The sequence below is a fragment of the Bombina bombina genome, chromosome 4 (assembly GCF_027579735.1).
Source record: "Bombina bombina isolate aBomBom1 chromosome 4, aBomBom1.pri, whole genome shotgun sequence".
NCBI classification, from domain to species: Eukaryota; Metazoa; Chordata; class Amphibia; order Anura; family Bombinatoridae; genus Bombina; species Bombina bombina.
This window is the reverse complement of record NC_069502.1, coordinates 648,926,163-648,944,706: the sequence shown is the minus strand read 5'-3', so window position 1 is coordinate 648,944,706 and position 18,544 is coordinate 648,926,163. Positions and strand designations below refer to the sequence as shown.

General features: G+C 38.3%; 1 protein-coding gene across 6 annotated transcripts in view; it reads right to left on the bottom strand.

The window, feature by feature from the left end:
- Nucleotides 1–18,544, bottom strand: part of PTPRK (protein tyrosine phosphatase receptor type K) — an 865,926-nt gene that overhangs the window by 219,057 nt on the left and 628,325 nt on the right. For all 6 annotated transcript variants that reach the window (XM_053710702.1, XM_053710703.1, XM_053710705.1 and 3 more), the window contains exon 11: nucleotides 13,539–13,644. In XM_053710702.1, the coding sequence (XP_053566677.1) occupies nucleotides 13,539–13,644 (106 nt within the window). The remainder of the gene's footprint in view (nucleotides 1–13,538; nucleotides 13,645–18,544) is intronic.

The following is an 18,544-nucleotide window of genomic DNA, read 5'->3' as shown; positions in this document are numbered from 1 at the left end:
AATAAGACCAAATATCTACCTTGCAGAATTGATCAACTGAAGCCACATTCTTAAAAACCCAAGAAGTGACAAATGACCTAGTAGAATGAGCCGTAATCTGCTGAGGCAGAGGCTGACCTGTCTCCAAATAAGCTCTGTGAATCTAAAGTTTCAACCAAGAGGCTAAAGAAATAGTAGAGGCCTTCTGACCTTTCCTAGGCCAAGAGAAAACTCTAAAGTATTAACATAACATTTCAATGCCCTAAAAACATCTAGAGAATGCAAAGATTTCTCAGAACCATTCTTAGGACTAGAAATGAACAACAATCTGTCTACCAATGTTTCTGAAGAAACAGCCTTAGGGAAAGAAATAAAATATCCATAAAATAGCCTTATTCTGATGGGAAATCAGATAAGGAGACTTACAAGAAAGAACAGACAATTCAGAAACTCTTCTAACAGAAGATATGGCCAAAAGAAAACAATACTTTCCACGAAAATAGCTTAATGTCCATTTTATGCATAGGCTCAAAAGGAGGGGCCTGCAACACCCTTAACACTAGGTTAAGATTCCAAAGAGGAGAAATAGGCTTGATAACGGGTTTAATTTGGACCAGAGCCCGAAAAAAAACAATGAAAATTAGAATGTTTAGCCATCTATATGAAACACAATTGAAAAAGCAGAAAACTGCCCTTTCAGGGAACTGTCAGATAAACGGTCTTATTCTGAAGAAAGGAACGAAAACGATTAGGAACTCTGGATTTTCCTTTTAGACTTCCTGTCTTGAGGGAAAAAACTCCTTTACCCCCAGAAAAAAGAAGAAAATAATAGAATCTAAACCAGACCCAAGTAACTTCTTTCCTAGAAAAGGAGATAATCTAGATTTAGACACCATATCAGCATTCCAGGATTAAGGCCACAAAGCCCTCCGGGCAAGAATATCTGAAGACATGTTTATGACATTAATTATCATAATATCAAACATAGCATCACAAATAAAATAATTGGCACTCTGAAGCAAACTTAATATTTGCACTAACAGGATCATCAGAAAACTGCTCTGAAAGACTGGACAACCAATAAGTAGAAATGGCAGTTATAAAAGCAAATATAAATAGCTGTCCTGATGATATAACCAAATGTATAAAAAAATCATTCAATGAAAGGATTCTAACCGACTAAAGGGTCCTTAAGGAAGTACCAATTCCAATGGAATAGTAGTACATTTAGCTAGAGTGTAAATGACCCTAACCACTTTGGAAACTGTTTCCCATAACTCTAGAATAGCAGCAGGTAAAGGATATAACTTTTTAAAACTTTGCAGAAGGATTAAAAGAAATCTGGCTTAAACCATTCCCTAGCAATCATGTCAGCGACAACATCAGGCACAGGGAAAAACCTTGGGGAGAAAAACAGTTTATCAAAAGATTTAGCAACGGTAACCCCTAAAGTGACTAAGAGATCTTTAAAAGGAGAACAAATATATTCAACTTTAAACAAGAGAGAGGAAATATCAGGTTTTACTGTAGATGAGAAATCCTCATTCCCAGAGGAACCACACCATCTGAAGATACCACAGTATTCCCTGATGCAGGGCACATAGTACTTGTAGGTAACATCTGAACTGACCTTATACGCTGATTTGAAGGCGGGAGAGCAGCCAAAGCATCAGAAACCGCATCCTTGATAAATGAAATCAAAGCACGAGGCACCATTTCTGCATTAACCTGTAATGAACAAAAAATAAGTGAAACAGTACCCAAAGAAACAGTATTAGATTGGTCTGTATGCATCAACAAATCTAAACATGAGCCACATACATGAGCTAAAGAAGGTGCTTAAGCTTTTTACATAAGCACACCTAATAATGTTCAAAAGGTGTTCAGGAAGCTCAGTTTCTGTGGTAAATTTAGGGACAGAATCTGCTGCTCTATTAAAGTATATAGTAAAGCATTGCAATACTATAAAACCTCTTATAAAAGCTCTTTGAGAAAACCAGAGAAGAGCACAGTAGGAAAACATTACTGTCAAAAAAGCACCAAACGACTGTCAAAAAGGCAAAGAGTGTGCCAATAACCAGACGCATGCATACCCAAGAAAAACGTGTTCTAACCAGACATGCGTACATCAACGCACTAACGCGCGCTAACACGAAAGGCAAAACCCGTTGTGTGAGACTAATCTGTAACTCCTAGAAGGCTTAAGAATGTGCGCTTACCCAATGAGCGTAAACCAGACTTGCACAAACCTGGTGCATGAAAACTGGCCGCCAATCGAAAAAATAAGCGTGCAAAAAAAAATGTGTGAAAATGATCTGTCCCAGGGCCAGATATAAATTACATATAAAGAAAAACTTTTAAACATTTAAATGTACCCATATAATATAGCTAAATGAATATCTATATAATAAAATAAAATCTACTTACCCATAGACACTCGACCACTATCAAACAAGTAGCAGACAGCCAAACCAGTACTGAAAAATATCAGCAGAGTTTATGGAAGAGGAGTATAATGTAGATCTCTAAAGGTAGGCAGAAGACACATCCCTGTAACCGATTACAGAGGGCCTATGAAGGATTTCCCAGGAGGCAAAGCCATTGTATCATAAACCATAGCACAAATACCCTCTTATAAGCACTGTACTTTGAGGGAAACCGGGCCTCAACATAGATTGAAAGCCACTCTTCTCTGAAGAACACATGCACATCTTCATTCTTCAACCACCACCAGCGGTAAAGACTAAGGTATTTGTGAGGAGAAAGGGGATTTAGAGAGTTCTTGGGGTTTGGGGATCTTTGCCTCCTCCTAGTTGTAGAGAAGAGTAATTCCCATGAGTAATAGATTGTGGACTCTCACCACTTGCATGAAATAAATATAGATTTGCACATATATTTCTGTGTTGCACTATTGCACAAATAAATCTGGTGCAGAAAAGAGCTGAATGCTGCTGCTTATGGTCAGATTCTGCATCTGTTTCTCAAAGGATAAACCCAAAAAAGCCTCCTTAATACCATGACCTTTATTGACCTTACAATAGCAAAAATCATCAGAGACTACCAAACCACATTTTTATTTTTTAAAACTAATCCCTTACATGAAGAAAACCCTCATAACAATTTCTTAGAAACATTGATTGGTACATCCCAATTATCCAAAATGAAACTAAAATTTAAAAATTGTAGTTATGACCCACAAATTCTATGGAAACAACTGAAGGAAAAGCAAAGATTTATTAAGGGACAGCTTCTTACACAATGTGAGCTAGGATCCCTTATTGCCATTTGATGAGATGCTACCACCAAGTGTAAGATACAGGAGAGAATGGAAACTTAGAGACCCGGTAATATGTTACAATAACACAAATCTTACAGGCACCTGCAATATCTGTTGGCCCAGTAGAGTAGACTCAGCCTTTAATCCTTCTGTTACCGGTTAATTGGCTTCCATTAAGTGGTTTACTAATAGCTATTTATCTGCTAATAATCAAGGCCAGTATACAAAGTACTTCAAGTAAAGTTGGGTGGGGAGACATGCCCTACATAAATAATACCTTTATAAAAGGGACAGGAAACACCAACATTTTATTTTGTGTTTCGGAAAGAACATACAATTTGAAACAATTTTCCAATTTACTTCTCTTAATAAATTTGGTTCATTCTCTTGTTATCTTTTGCTGAAGGAACATTGGCAGCTAGCTGAACACATCTAGTTAGCCATCCACAAAAGACAAATATGTGCAGGCACCATTAACCAGCTAGCTCCCAGTCGTATTTTCTCAACCAGGGATACTAAAAGAACAAAATACATTTGAAAATAGAAGTGAATTTAAGTGTCCCTTTCTTTCCCTTTAATATTTTTGTTATTTAGAAGTGTAATAATTTCTGTGATTTATTTAACCATAGAATTTCAAAACAGCTCGCAATGAGTCCACAATAGTTGTCCGAAACCACAAATCAATTATCAACACAGCAGCTGCCTTAAACCTCCCTGCACATTACTTTGCACTGTAAAATATTTAGAAACAATTTTATTTTTTGCATAGAAATATCTGATTACAGTACAATTGCATTCAATGCTGCTTCATAAAAACATTTAAATCCTATCAATACCACATATTTAAAGATATTCATCATTATTGTATCTAGTTTAACCCCTTAATGACCGAGGACGTGCAGGGTACGTCCTCAAAAAAAAGGCAGTTAATGCCTGAGGACGTACCCTGCACGTCCTCGGTGTGGAAAGCAGCTGGAAGCGATCCTGCTCGCTTCCAGCTGCTTTCCGGTTATTGCAGTGATGCCTCGATATGGAGGCATCCTGCAATAACCATACATGGCCATCCGATGCAGAGAGAGCCACTCTGTGGCCCTCTCTGCACCGGACATCGATGGCCGGTATCGTTGGTGGGTGGGAGCCGACTTGGGAGGCGGGTGGGCGGCCATCGGTGTGCTGTGTTAGGTCACGGGGGGTGGGATCGGGGGCGGCACCGCCGGGGGCGCGCACGGACGCGCGCGCGTGCACGGAGGGTGGCGGGCGGGCGCGTGCACGGGGCGGGAGCGGGTGGGAACCGCTACACTACGGAAATTTTTTTAAGTAATAATTGGCCTAATCTTGTTTGTGCAAAAGCACAAAAAGAGATCGTGGAGGGGTGGGGGGTTGGTTTTGTGTGGGGGGAAGCTACACTACAGAAATGCTTACAAAATGAAAAATAAAGACATTTTTTCTTCTAAACTGGGTACTGGCAGACAGCTGCCAGTACCCAAGATGGCGCCTATCAAGTTAGAGTGGGAGGGTTATAGAGCTGTTTGGGGGGGATCAGTGAGGTTGGGGGCTAAGGGGGGATCGTACACAGCAGCATATGTAAATATGCTTTTTAGAAAGAAAAAAAAAATATAGCTTTTATTTTAGTACTGGCAGACTTTCTGCCAGTACTTAAGATGGCGGGGACAATTGTGGGGTGGGGGAGGGAAGAGAGCTGTTTGGGAGGGATCAGGGGGTCTGATGTTTCAGGTGGGAGGCTGAGCTCTACACTAAATCTAATATTAACCCTGCAAGCTACCTAATTAACCCCTTCAATGCTAGCCATAATACACGTGTGATGCGCAGCGGCATTTAGCGGCCTTCTAAATACCAAAAAGCAACGCCAAAGCCATATATGTCTGCTATTTCTGAACAAAGGGGATCCCAGAGAAGCATTTACAACCATTTGTGCCATAACTGCACAAGCTGTTTGTAAATGATTTCAGTGAGAAACCTAAAATTGTGAAACATTTTACGTTTTTTTTTAATTTGATCGCATTTGGCGGTGAAATGGTGGCATGAAATATACCAAAATGGGCCTAGATCAATACTTGGGGTTGTCTACTACACTAAACTAAAGCTAAAATTACCCCAAAAAGCTCCCTACATGCTCCCTAATTAACCCCTTCACTGCTGGGCATAATACACGTGTGGTGCGCAGTGCCATTTAGTGGCATTCTAATTACCAAAAAGCAACACCAAAGCCATATAAGTCTGCTATTTCTGAACAAAGGGGATCCCAGAGAAGAATTTACAACCATTTGTGCCATAATTGAACAAGCTGTTTGTAAATAATTTCAGTGAGAAACCTAAAGTTTGTGAAAAAATTTGTGAAAAAGTGAACGATTTTTTTTATTTGATCGCATTTGGCGGTGAAATGGTGGCATGAAATATACCAAAATGGGCCTAGATCAATACTTTGGGTTGTCTACTAAAAAAAAATATATACATGTCAAGGGATATTCAGGTATTCCTGAAAGATATTAGTGTTCTAATGTAACTAGCGCTAATTTTGAAAAAAAAATGGTTTGGAAATAGCAAAGTGCTACTTGTATTTATGGCCCTATAACTTACAAAAAAAGTAAAGAACATGTAAACATTGGGTATTTCTAAACTCAGGACAAAATTTAGAAACTATTTAGCATGGGTGTTTTTTGGTGGTTGTAGAAATGTAACAGATTTTGGGGGTCAAAGTTAGAAAAAGTGTTTTTTTTTTCAATTTTTCCTCATATTTTATAATTTTTGTATAGTAAATTATAAGATATGATGAAAATAATGGTATCTTTAGAAAGTCCATTTAATGGCGAGAAAAACGGTATATAATATGTGTGGGTACAGTAAAGGAGTAAGAGGAAAATTACAGCTAAACACAAACACCGCAAAAATGTAAAAATAGCCTTGGTCCCAAACGGACAGAAAATGGAAAAGTGCTGCGGTCATTAAGGGGTTAAAAACATTTCAAACCATCCTGACCAAAATCTATACTAAAAGAAACCTAATTTGTACCAATTTAGCATCAAGGTATTCCAATAATCTAAAAAAGTAATTTACTGAAAACTGATAAAACTCTTGGCCTGAAAGATTTAAACATTTTGTTAAAATTTTTCTTTGAAATTATACATGGGAAGCTTAGACTCCCAGGCCCAGCATAATGGCTGACTGTAGGCGCTGCTTAAGGTACCAATTTACAGTTGTCATATCATTAGACGCATAGTGAGCTGACAGGCTTCTCAACCTCCTGACCCTGCTGTGGCTTCCACGTTATCTTGACTCAAAGCTATGCACATCTAAAATGTAAGTGACATGCTGTAATACACAGGCACAGATGGACACAAATCTGTCCACTGTACCGAAATAGATTGCCTTGCATGGCTACAGTTGTTCAATGCAAAATCCTTACAAATATTCAAAGCAGATGGTTATAGGCCGGCATTGTCTAGAACTCACAAAACTTACAGAAAATGGGGCAGTACTATAATCAGTGTGTGTTAGCAACTCATTCCTATTTATTGTCTGCTTCTAACATTTATATTTAAAATAAAGCAGAAATAAAAATAGTGTAAAAGATGCAGATTTCCATTTTTTAAACAACTTTTACCTTTGTGTTGAAATTGTGCTTTAACCCAAGCTCCAAAATGCAAAATTTATATTTGCTTTTTAGCCCCTCTAGCGAGCGTGGGACCAACGCAATTCTTACACAAAAGCAAGAAGTGTTTAAAGTGATCTTAATAGCCACAAAACCACTAACATTTAAAGGGGCGACAAAGTCATTTTAATTATGCACAATTTTTAGCATGATTAAATAGTGCTCTTTCGTATACATGATAAATGTTTTTACAACTTGCAGCCCCCTTTAATGGGACATGACAGTGCAAAAAAAAATAAAAAAAAATGTTCCTCTGAGCTTACTAATAACTATCACCTAGATTACGAGTTTTTGTCGGTAAGGCTGTGTGGGGCTAACGAGCCCTTTTTTCTTACCGCTCACTTAAGCCAACGCTGGTATTACGAGTTTTCTTCAAGCCGGCGTTAGCCTCAGAAAAGTGAGCGTTGAGCAAAACTTAGCTCCACATCTCACTGTAATACCAGCGTTGCTTACAGTAGCGGTAAGCTGGCAAAACGTGCTCGTGCACGATTTCCCCATAGGAAACAATGGGGCTGAGCTGGCTGAAAAAAAAACTAACACCTGCAAAAAAGCAGCGTTCAGCTCCTAACGCAGCCCCATTGTTTCCTATGGGGAAATGAATTGTATGTTTGCACCTAACACCCTAACATGAACCCCGAGTCTAAACACCCCTAATCTTACACTTATTAACCCCTAATCTGCCGCCCCCGCTATCATTGACACCTACATTATAATATTAACCCCTAATCTGCCGCTCCGGACACCGCCGCCACCTACATTATACTTATGAACCCCTAATCTACTGCCCCCAACATCGCCGACACCTACATTATAGTTATTAACCCCTAATCTGTGCCCCCCCCCAACGTTGCCGCAACTATATTAAATGTATTAACCCCTAATCTATCGCCGCCACTATAATAAATTTATTAACCCCTAAACCTAAGTCTAACCCTAACACCCCCCCTAACTTAAATATAATTTAAAATAATCTAAATAAATTTACTACAATTAAATAAATTATTCCTATTTAAAACTAAATACTTACCTATAAAATAAACCCTAAGATAGCTACAATAAAACTAAAAGTTACATTGTAGCTAGTTTAGGATTTATATTTATTTTACAGGCAACTTTGTATTTATTTTAACTAGGTACAATAGTTATTAAATAGTTATTAACTATTTAATAACTTCCTAGTTAAAATAAATACAAATTTACCTGTAAAATAAACCCTAACCTAAGTTACAATTACACCTAACACTACACTATAATTAAACTAATTACCTAAACTACCTACAATTAATTACAATTAAATAAACTAAATTACGAAAAAAAACAAACACTAAATTACAGAAAATAAAAAAAGAATTACAAGAATTTTAAACTAATTACACCTAATCTAATCCCCCTAATAAAATAAAAAAGCCCCCCAAAATAATAAAATTCCCTACTCTATACTAAATTACAAATAGCCCTTAAAAGGGCCCTTTGTGGGGCATTGCCTCAAAGTAATCAGCTCTTTTACCTGTAAAAAAAACAAAACAATACCCCCCAACATTAAAACCCACCACCCACACACCCAACCCTACTCTAAAACCCACCCAATCCCCCCTTAAAAAACCTAACACTACCCCCTTGAAGATCACACTACCTTGAGACGTCTTCACCCAGCCGGGCACAAGTGGTCCTCCAGAGGGTCCGAAGTCTTCATCCTATCCAGCCAGAAGAGGACCTCCAGACCGGCAGAAGTCTTCATCCAGGCGGCATCTTCTATCTTCATCCTTGCGGAGCGGAGCGGGTCCATCTTCAAGACATCCGACGTGGAGCATCCTCTTCATCCGACGGCCGACGACTGAATGACTGGTCCTTTAAGTGATGTCATCCAAGATGGAGTCTCTTCAATTCCGATTGGCTGATAGAATCCTATCAGCCAATCGGAATTAAGGTAGGAAAAATCCTATTGGCTGATGCAATCAGCCAATAGGATTGACCTCGCATTCTATTGGCTGATTGGAACAGCCAATAGAATGCAAGCTCAATCCTATTGGCTAATTGGATCAGCCAATAGGATTTTTCCTACCTTAATTCCGATTGGCTGATAGGATTCTATCAGCCAATCGGAATTGAAGAGACGCCATCTTGGATGACGTCACTTAAAGGACCAGTCATTCAGTCATCGGCCGTCGGATGAAGAGGATGCTCCACGTCGGATGTCTTGAAGATGGACCCACTCCGGAAGGATGAAGATAGAAGATGCCGCCTGGATGAAGACTTCTGCAGGTCTGGAGGTCCTCTTCTGGCCGGATAGGATGAAGACTTCGGACCCTCTGGAGGACCACTTGTGACTGGCTGGGTGAAGACGTCTCAAGGTAGGGTGATCTTCAAGGGGGTAGTGTTAGGTTTTATTAAGGGGGGATTGGGTGGGTTTTAGAGTAGGGTTGGGTGTGTGGCTGGTGGGTTTTAATGTTGGGGGGTACTGTATTTTCTTTTACAGGTGAAAGAGCTGATTACTTTGGGGCAATGCCCCGCAAAAAGCCCTTTTAAGGGCTATTTGTAATTTAGTATAGGGTAGGGAATTTTATTATTTTGGGGGCTTTCTATTTTATTAGGGGGATTAGATTAGGTGTAATTAGTTTAAAATTCTTGTAATTCTTTTTTATTTTCTGTAATTTAGTTTATTTTATTTAATTGTAATTAATTGTAGGTAGTTTAGGTAATTAGTTTAATTGTAGTGTTAGGTGTAATTGTAACTTAGGCTAGGGTTTATTTTACAGGTACTTTTGTACTTATTTTAGCTAGGTAGTTTTTAAATAGTTAATTAATAGTTAACTATTTAATAACTATTCTACCTAGTTAAAATAAATACAAAGTTGCCTGTAAAATAAAAATAAACCCTAAGATGGCTACAATGTAATTACTAATTATATTGTAGCTATCTTAGGGTTTATTTTATAGGTAAGTATTTAGTTTTAAATAGGATTAATTTATTTAATTGTAGTAATTTAATTTAATTTTATTTAAATTATATTTAAGTTAGGGGGGTTAGGGTTAGCTTTAGGGGTTAATAAATTTAATATAGTAGCGGGGACGTTGGGGGCGGCAGATTAGGGGTTAATAAATGTAGGTAGGTGTCGGCGATGTTAGGGACGGCAGATTAGGGGTTAATAAAATTTAACTAGTGTTTGCGAGGCGGGAGTGCAGCGGTTTAGGGGTTAATACATTTATTAAAGTGGCGGCGATGTCCGGTCGGCAGATTTGGGGTTAAATAATTTTATTATAGTGTTTGCGATGGGGGGGGGGTCTCGGTTTAGGGTTAATAGGTAGTTTATGGGTGTTAGTGTACTTTTTAGCACTTTAGTTAAGAGTTTTATGTTACGGCGTTAGCCCATAAAACTCTTAACTACTGACTTTTAAATGAGGTAGGAGTCTGGACAGGAGAGGGTCTACCGCTCACTTTTTCAGGTGATCGTAATACCGGCGTTGGGAAAATCCCATTAAAAAGATAGGATACGCAATTGACGTAAGGGGATTTGCGGTATGCTAAAATTGCGGAAAAAAATTGAGCGGTAGACCCTCTCCTGCCTGATTCGTAATACCAGTGGGCGTTAAAAAGCAGCGTTGGGACCCCTCAACGCTGCTTTTTAAGGCTAACGCAAGACTCGTAATCTAGCCGTATGTTTTTAACCTCTTCAACTGCACCGAGAGCTAGATAACAAGAAGCATATGTGCTCGCCCCCCAATCATCAGCTGGCTCCCAGTAATGCATTGCTGCTCCCAATCCTATCTAGATATGCTTTACGACAACAACAAAGGATACTTAAAAGAACAAAGTACATTTGATAAGAAAAGTTAAATGAAAAGTCTCTTAAAACTGCATGCTCTATCTAAACCATGAAAGTTTAATTTAAATTAATAGCCCTTAAAGTATTTCTCCGCCTGATAAAGCAGCTGATTTCGATGTTCTCAGATCAGGGTTCATTTTAATATACCTATAAGCATGGATCTATGGTTATGATTTACTGGGTCTGTGCAGATCTTCTGACATCTTTCAATTAGTAATCCTAAAACAAATATATGCAGCAAACATACAAAACATCACTATTTAATTACAGTAAAAACAAACACGACTTCCTGTCGTTAATGCAGCTCAGATAGGTAGTTTCCGAATTTCCAGCATTTTTGCTCTCATAAAGGAAGGACTGGAGCTGGAAATGCATATGAGGTGACTGCCCTCAACCATCTGATACTAAATCCTGCATTTCAGCATCTGTAAAGGACTGCATTATGCTGAGCTTCAGAAATGAGCGTTACAAGCTTAGTGCAACCAAGGGTATAGCTTGTCAAACAAGGACAAACATTTGTAGTTGTGTTCAGATAATTTATTATTGATGAGAGTGATTGAATTATATTCAGTACGATACCTTTGATGTTTCTAAATTATTTATCTGAACACAGTGCTTCAACACATTGATTAAGATACTGGTATATTAGAATAGGTGGTTTTAAGCATTAAACAAGTACAAATAAAATCTAATGTTTGTGATTTTAAAGCAGACCTATGTATTCTTGGGACTTACAGTCACTGGTCCAAGATTCCTTCAATATGAAAAATATTACCGATGACAATGTCTAATTTTTAACGATCATCTCTCTGTCTATATATAATATAAAGTGTGTTACTGCAAATGCTGGAAAACGTAAATTGTTGCGGTTTCTTTAATAAAGCCATAAAACCCAACATGGTACAACATTTACACCTATTACAGCCTTAACACTTCCTGCACAACTTTCTTGCTTGCCAAAACGGGAACATTGAAATGCTCTATAATACAAAGATCAGCAAAGGTTATTGAAATTTATTAAATTTATATTTATGAATCATACCATTACAACATCAAAAAAAACAACTAATTCAGACGATCAGAACATAGATGAACAGCTTCTTAAAGAAGAGACCTTGCGGGGCATGGTCGCACATGCGAGCCTGCTTCCCGCAATGTAAGAAGCAACGGTCATTAGACAGCTGCTTCTTACACCCTACGCCACCTCTGAGGTGGCGAGGGAAAATCACAGAGAGCGATTGGTCGTACGAGAGAAGAGGCCAGCATTACACACTCACTTGAGCATGTATGGATACATACGGGCAGCAGATCCTGTTCGTCTGCTGCCCGTATTTAGCGAAGGTACCGGACAACTTCTCCAGTTGAGAAGCTTGCCCGCTCGCTCCTTCGTACATGGGGCCCTTAGAACAGTTTTTTTGTTTTTGTTTCTATCATTCATATGAAAGAGTAGAATTTAAACAGGGATTCTTTTACCGGAAAAAAAATCTGTATACACTTTATGCTTCCCTGTTAATGCCCATTGGCTGTTCAGTACAAATGCGGTAAGCCAAATGAGCATTAACAGGAAGTATCTATCAGCCAATTATCCTCAGCAGGAAGTACATAACTGATATTGCTATATTAGTTTCAATTTCAATTTAACCAGCTTTTTCCTCACAATTTTTTTTTTAAAGTCCACGTACAAGGTTATCCTGGAAGAAACTTGATTCCTCCTGCTCTGACAATGTTCCCCATTTCTGAGCATTGGTTTTTTCAGCAGCACAATGCTCCATGCCACACAGCCAGGTCATTTGAGGTGTGGATGGAGGACAACCAGATCAAGACACTGTAATGGCCAGCCCAATCTCTAGATCTGAACCCCATTGAAAACCTCTGAAATGTGATCAAGAGGAAGATGGATGTCACAAGCCATCAAATAAAACCCTAGCTGCTTGAATTTTTGCTCTAGGAGTGGTATAAAGTCACGGAACAGCAATGTGAGAGACTGGTGAAGAGCATGCCAAGACGCAAGAAAGATGCGATTGAAAATAAGGGTTATTCCACCAAATATTGATTTTTGAACTCTTGCTAAGGTAAAACATTAGGATTGTGTTTATTCAAGGTCTGAAAACACTATTTTTCTTGTTGTTGTTATTTTGACCAGTTGACACTTTCTGCAAATAAATGCTCTAATTGACAATATTTTTATTTGGAATTTGGGAGCAATATTGTCAGTAGTTTATAGAATAAAATAAAAATGTTCATTTTACTCAAACACATTCCTATAAATAGCAACACCAGAGAAATTGATCATTTTGCAGTGGTTTCTTATTTTTTTTCCAGAGCTGTAAGTGCAGCAGGTCAAACAGCTGCCTACACATCATCATTCCCTCCTGTGCATGTTCTAAAAACTGTATGTGACTTTTATGTCCCTTTAATAAAACATGTCAAAAGTCTGAAGATGTTCATCCAGTAAACAATACTGCTGCCCCCTATTATATTACTGTGGTCATTGCTTTTTTTTGTAAAATGTATCCGGTGTTAAATAGATGCGCAATACCCTGGCTAATTTGATGGTTGTCAATAAAATAGAAATCAAAAGAATATATATAAATGGTTAAGTGAATAAGTAAAATCATGCTGTCTGCTGTTTACCTAATATCCAAAACAACACTTTGTCAAGCTGAGTGGGAGAGCCTTCTGACATTAATGTGGCAGGAATATTGCTTTGCAACAACTTCCTTACAGGCTGTTAGGAAACCTGCCAAGGCATTCCTGCCAAAGCATTTAATTTCTCTATTTTATGTACCTGATAGGAGCCCCTTTGGCCTGGGCAGGTCTCAGCAGTACTGTGATTGTGGTGGCAGTTTCATTGAGAGATGCATCAACACCTTCGTAATCGGGCAACGTGGGAGCTAGACAGAAAAGAAAAATCAAGCAAATATAAAAGCAAATAACAAGGAAAACTAAATAATGGTTAGTTCACAAATTTTAACACCAAAATATGTTTTTTAATTTACTACTAAAGTAAGCAAATTAATTTAAATGGAATTACTATTCTAAAAAAAAAAGGGAGGCTGTCTGAAATTTTTTTACAGAATTAACCTAATTCAGGGTTATTTATTATTATTCATTGCATAAAATGGGAAGAAAGGTCCTGCAATCCCCGCTTCTATGGTCCGTCTGTTCCTGGCAATCTCTCCAATTATCTCACAGAAAAGAAAACAATATATATACATGTGACAACGCAAAGCCCAATTGTTTCAATATAAACTATTGTTCATTTCCCTGTAGCATCAATTTTAAAGAAATAAATGTCAGTACACATTAAAGCCAAGTAGGATTTCTTCCCATAAGGTTTTTAATCTAAATGGATTTTAATGCTATTCTATATACTATAGTTTGCCAAGCAATGTGTTCAAAACAGAATAGGGTTAACATGATGTGTAATATGCTTTTTTTCCACCCCAAAAAATTGTGAAAGTGCATGTTTGATATCAGGAATCAAAAGTACAGGGAAAAAATTACAACTACATGTCTGTGTTTACAGGCATGATGATATAATAGCTTCTGCTCTAGACAGAAAAGTAAATGGAATAAAACAATAGTAATAAGGTGGTGCATGTTTACTATTAATGACGGTGCTCACTATATAGAATTTCAAGTCAAATTTGACAAAAATATGCTTCTACTTCCCTTGAATTGCTTCAGATCTAAATAATTTATTTTATGTATTATTGTAACGATTTAACTGAAATCCAAAACGGAACAATATCCATCTGACAAACATTTTATCTTCGGCATCTAAACAATATCTTTAGGGTTGAATCAAAACTGACTAATGTGTATATATTGTTATGTTATACTAGAAATCCCTCTTTAAAAAAGTAAATAGCACAGCTCTGCTTTCCTCAGCAGATCTGAATGAGGTCGCAAAAATACCTCACAGAAATAGTCTCAAATCTGCAAGCGAGCAAGTTTTGATATTTAGGTCAGATCTCATCAAAGCTTGATCCTCTGTGTAAAACATAGGTTCAGCTTTTTTCACACATTTGCTATCTTCATGCAATGTAAGGGATAATATTTTGATAAGTGATGAACAGGGTAATCACAAATGGAGTCTGATAACCATTGGGATTGCGGTGCAAAGAAAGCAAAACAGGCTACATATAGCAGGTTTTTTTGTGTGTGATTTCTTGGTCCTTTGCACATTCATCTTTTGTATCATTTCTTACATCAAAAGTCATATTCTAAAATAAAATTTCTTGTTATATATTCTATAAAGTGTTAAGTGCAAATAATTATAGTTGTGTGATAAATTAACTACAGATAATACCATAATGAAAACATAATTTATGTAAGAACTTACCTGATAAATTCATTTCTTTCATATTGGCAAGAGTCCATGAGCTAGTGACGTATAAGATATACAATCCTACCAGGAGGGGCAAAGTTTCCCAAACCTTAAAATGCCTATAAATACACCCCTCACCACACCCAGAATTCAGTTTAACGAATAGCCAAGAAGTGGGGTGATAAAGAAAGGAGTAAAAAGCATCAACAAAGGAATTTGGAAATAATTGTGCTTTATACAAAAAATCATAACCACCATAAAAAGGGTGGGCCTCATGGACTCTTGCCAATATAAAAGAAATGAATTTATCAGGTAAGTTCTTACATAAATTATGTTTTCTTTCATGTAATTGGCAAGAGTCCATGAGCTAGTGACGTATGGGATAGTAATACGCAAGATGTGGAACTCCACACAAGAGTCACTAGAGAGGGAGGGATAAAATAAAAAAACATAATTTATGCTTACCTGATAAATTTATTTCTCTTGTAGTGTATCCAGTCCACGGATCATCCATTACTTGTGGGATATTCTCCTTCCCAACAGGAAGTTGCAAGAGGATCACCCACAGCAGAGCTGCTATATAGCTCCTCCCCTCACTGCCATATCCAGTCATTCGACCAAAACAAGCCGAGAAAAGGAGAAACCATAGGGTGCAGTGGTGACTGTAGTTTAATTAAAATTTAGACCTGCCTGAAAAGGACAGGGCGGGCCGTGGACTGGATACACTACAAGAGAAATAAATTTATCAGGTAAGCATAAATTATGTTTTCTCTTGTTAAGTGTATCCAGTCCACGGATCATCCATTACTTGTGGGATACCAATACCAAAGCTAAAGTACACAGATGATGGGAGGGACAAGGCAGGAACTTAAACGGAAGGAACCACTGCCTGTAGAACCTTTCTCCCAAAAACAGCATCAGAAGAAGCAAAAGTATCAAATTTGGAAAATTTGGAAAAAGTATGAAGGGAAGACCAAGTTGCAGCCTTGCAAATCTGTTCAACAGAGGCCTCATTTTTAAAGGCCCAGGTGGAAGCCACAGCTCTAGTAGAATGAGCTGTAATCCTTTCAGGAGGCTGCTGTCCAGCAGTCTCATAGGCTAAACGGATTATACTCCGAAGCCAAAAAGAAAGAGAGGTTGCCGAGGCCTTTTGACCTCTCCTCTGTCCAGAGTAAACAACAAACAGGTTAGATGTTTGGCGAAAATCTTTAGTAGCCTGTAAGTAAAACTTCAAGGCACGGACTACGTCTAGATTATGCAAAAGACGTTCCTTCTTTGAAGAAGGATTAGGACATAATGATGGAACAACAATCTCTTGATTGATATCCTTGTTAGAAAACACCTTAGGTAAAAACCCAGGTTTTGTAAGCAGAACAACTTTATCTGAATGAAAGATCAGATAAGGAGAATCACAATGTAAGGCAGATAACTCAGAGACTCTTCGAGCCGAGGAAATAGCCATCAGAAAAAGAACTTTCCATGAAAGAAGTTTGATATCAATCGAATGAAGGGGTTCAAACGGAACCCCTTGAAGAACTTTAAGAACCAAGTTTAAGCTCCATGGAGGAGCAACAGGTTTAAACACAGGCTTAATTCTAACTAAAGCCTGACAAAATGCCTGAACGTCTGGAACTTCTGCCAGACGCTTGTGTAAAAGAATAGACAGAGCAGAAATCTGTCCCTTTAAAGAACTAGCTGATAATCCTTTGTCCAAACCCTCTTGGAGGAAGGACAATATCCTAGGAATCCTAACCCTACTCCATGAGAAATTCTTGGATTCACACCAATGAAGATATTTACGCCACTCTCCTCTTACTACGTCCATCTTTGTTGAGAGTTGCAAGAGAATGACTGGATATGGCAGTGAGGGGAGGAGCTATATAGCAGCTCTGCTGTGGGTGATCCTCTTGCAACTTCCTGTTGGGAAGGAGAATATCCCACAAGTAATGGATGATCCGTGGACTGGATACACTTAACAAGAGAAACAGCCATTTTTCTCTAAAAAAAATAATCCACAACCCAAAATATAAGTTTATTCTCATAAATAAAAGGAAAAACTTAAATCATAAGCAGAAGAATCAAACTGAAACAGCTGCCTGAAAAACCTTTCTACCGAAAACTGCTTCCGAAGAAGCAAATACATCAAAACAGTAGAATTTAGTAAATGTATGCAAAGAAGACCAAGTCGCTGCTTTGCAAATCTGATCAACTGAAGCTTCATTCTTAAAAGCCCACGAAGTGGAGACTGATCCAGTAGAATGAGCTGTAATTCTCTGAGGCGGGGCTTGACCCGACTCCAAAGAAGCTAGATGAATCAAAAGCTTTAACCATGATGCCAAGGAAACGGCAGTAGCTTTCTGACCTTTCCTAGAACCAGAAAAGATAACAAATAGACTAGAAGTCTTCCTGAAACCTTTAGTAGCTTCAACATATTTCAGAGCTCTCACCACATCAAAAGAATGTAAAGATCTCTCCAAAGAATTCTTAGGATTAGGACATAAGGAAGGGAGAATAATGTCTCTATAAATGTTGTTAGAATTCACAACCTAAGAATTTAAATGAAGTCTGCAAAACTGCCTTATCCTGATGAAAAATCAGAAAAGGAGATTCACAAGAGAGCAGATAATGCAGAAACTCTTCTAGCAGAAGAGATGGCCAAAAGAAACACTTTCCAAGAAAGTATTTTAATGTCTAAAGAATGCATAGGCCTATATTTATCAATGTCTGGCAGACCTGTTCTGACAGTGCGGATAAGGTCCGCCAGACCTCGCTGAATACGGAGAGCAATACGCTCTCCGTATTCAGCATTGCACCAGCAGCTCACAAGAGCTGATGGTGCAACGCCGCCCCCTGTAGACTCGCGGCCAATGGGCCGCCAGCAGGGGGGTGTCAATCAACCCGATCGTACTCGATCGGGTTGATTTCCGGCAATGTCTGTCCGCCTGCTCAGAGCAGGCGGACAGGTTATGGAGCAGCGGTCTTTGTGACCGCTGCTTCATAACTGTTGTTTCTGGTGAGCCTGCAGGCTCGCCAGAAACACAGGGCATCAAGCTCCATTCGGAGCTTGATAGATAGGCCCCATAGGCTCAAATGGAGGAGCCTGTAAAGCCTTCAAAACCAAATTAAGACTCCAAGGAGGAGAGATTGATTTAATAACAGGCTTGATACGAACCAAAGCCTGAACAAAACAGTGAATGTCAGGAAGCTTAGCAATCTTTCTGTGAAATAAAACAGAAAGAGCAGAGATGAGTCCTTTCAAGGAATTTGCAGACAAACCCTTATCCAAACCATCCTGAAGAAACTGTAAAATTCTAGGAATTCTAAAAGAATGCCAAGAGAATTTATGAGAAGAACATGATGAAATATAAGTCTTCCAAACTCGATAATAACTTTCTAGAAACAGATTTACGAGCCTGTAACATAGTATTAATCACCGAGTCAGAGAAACCTCTATGACTAAG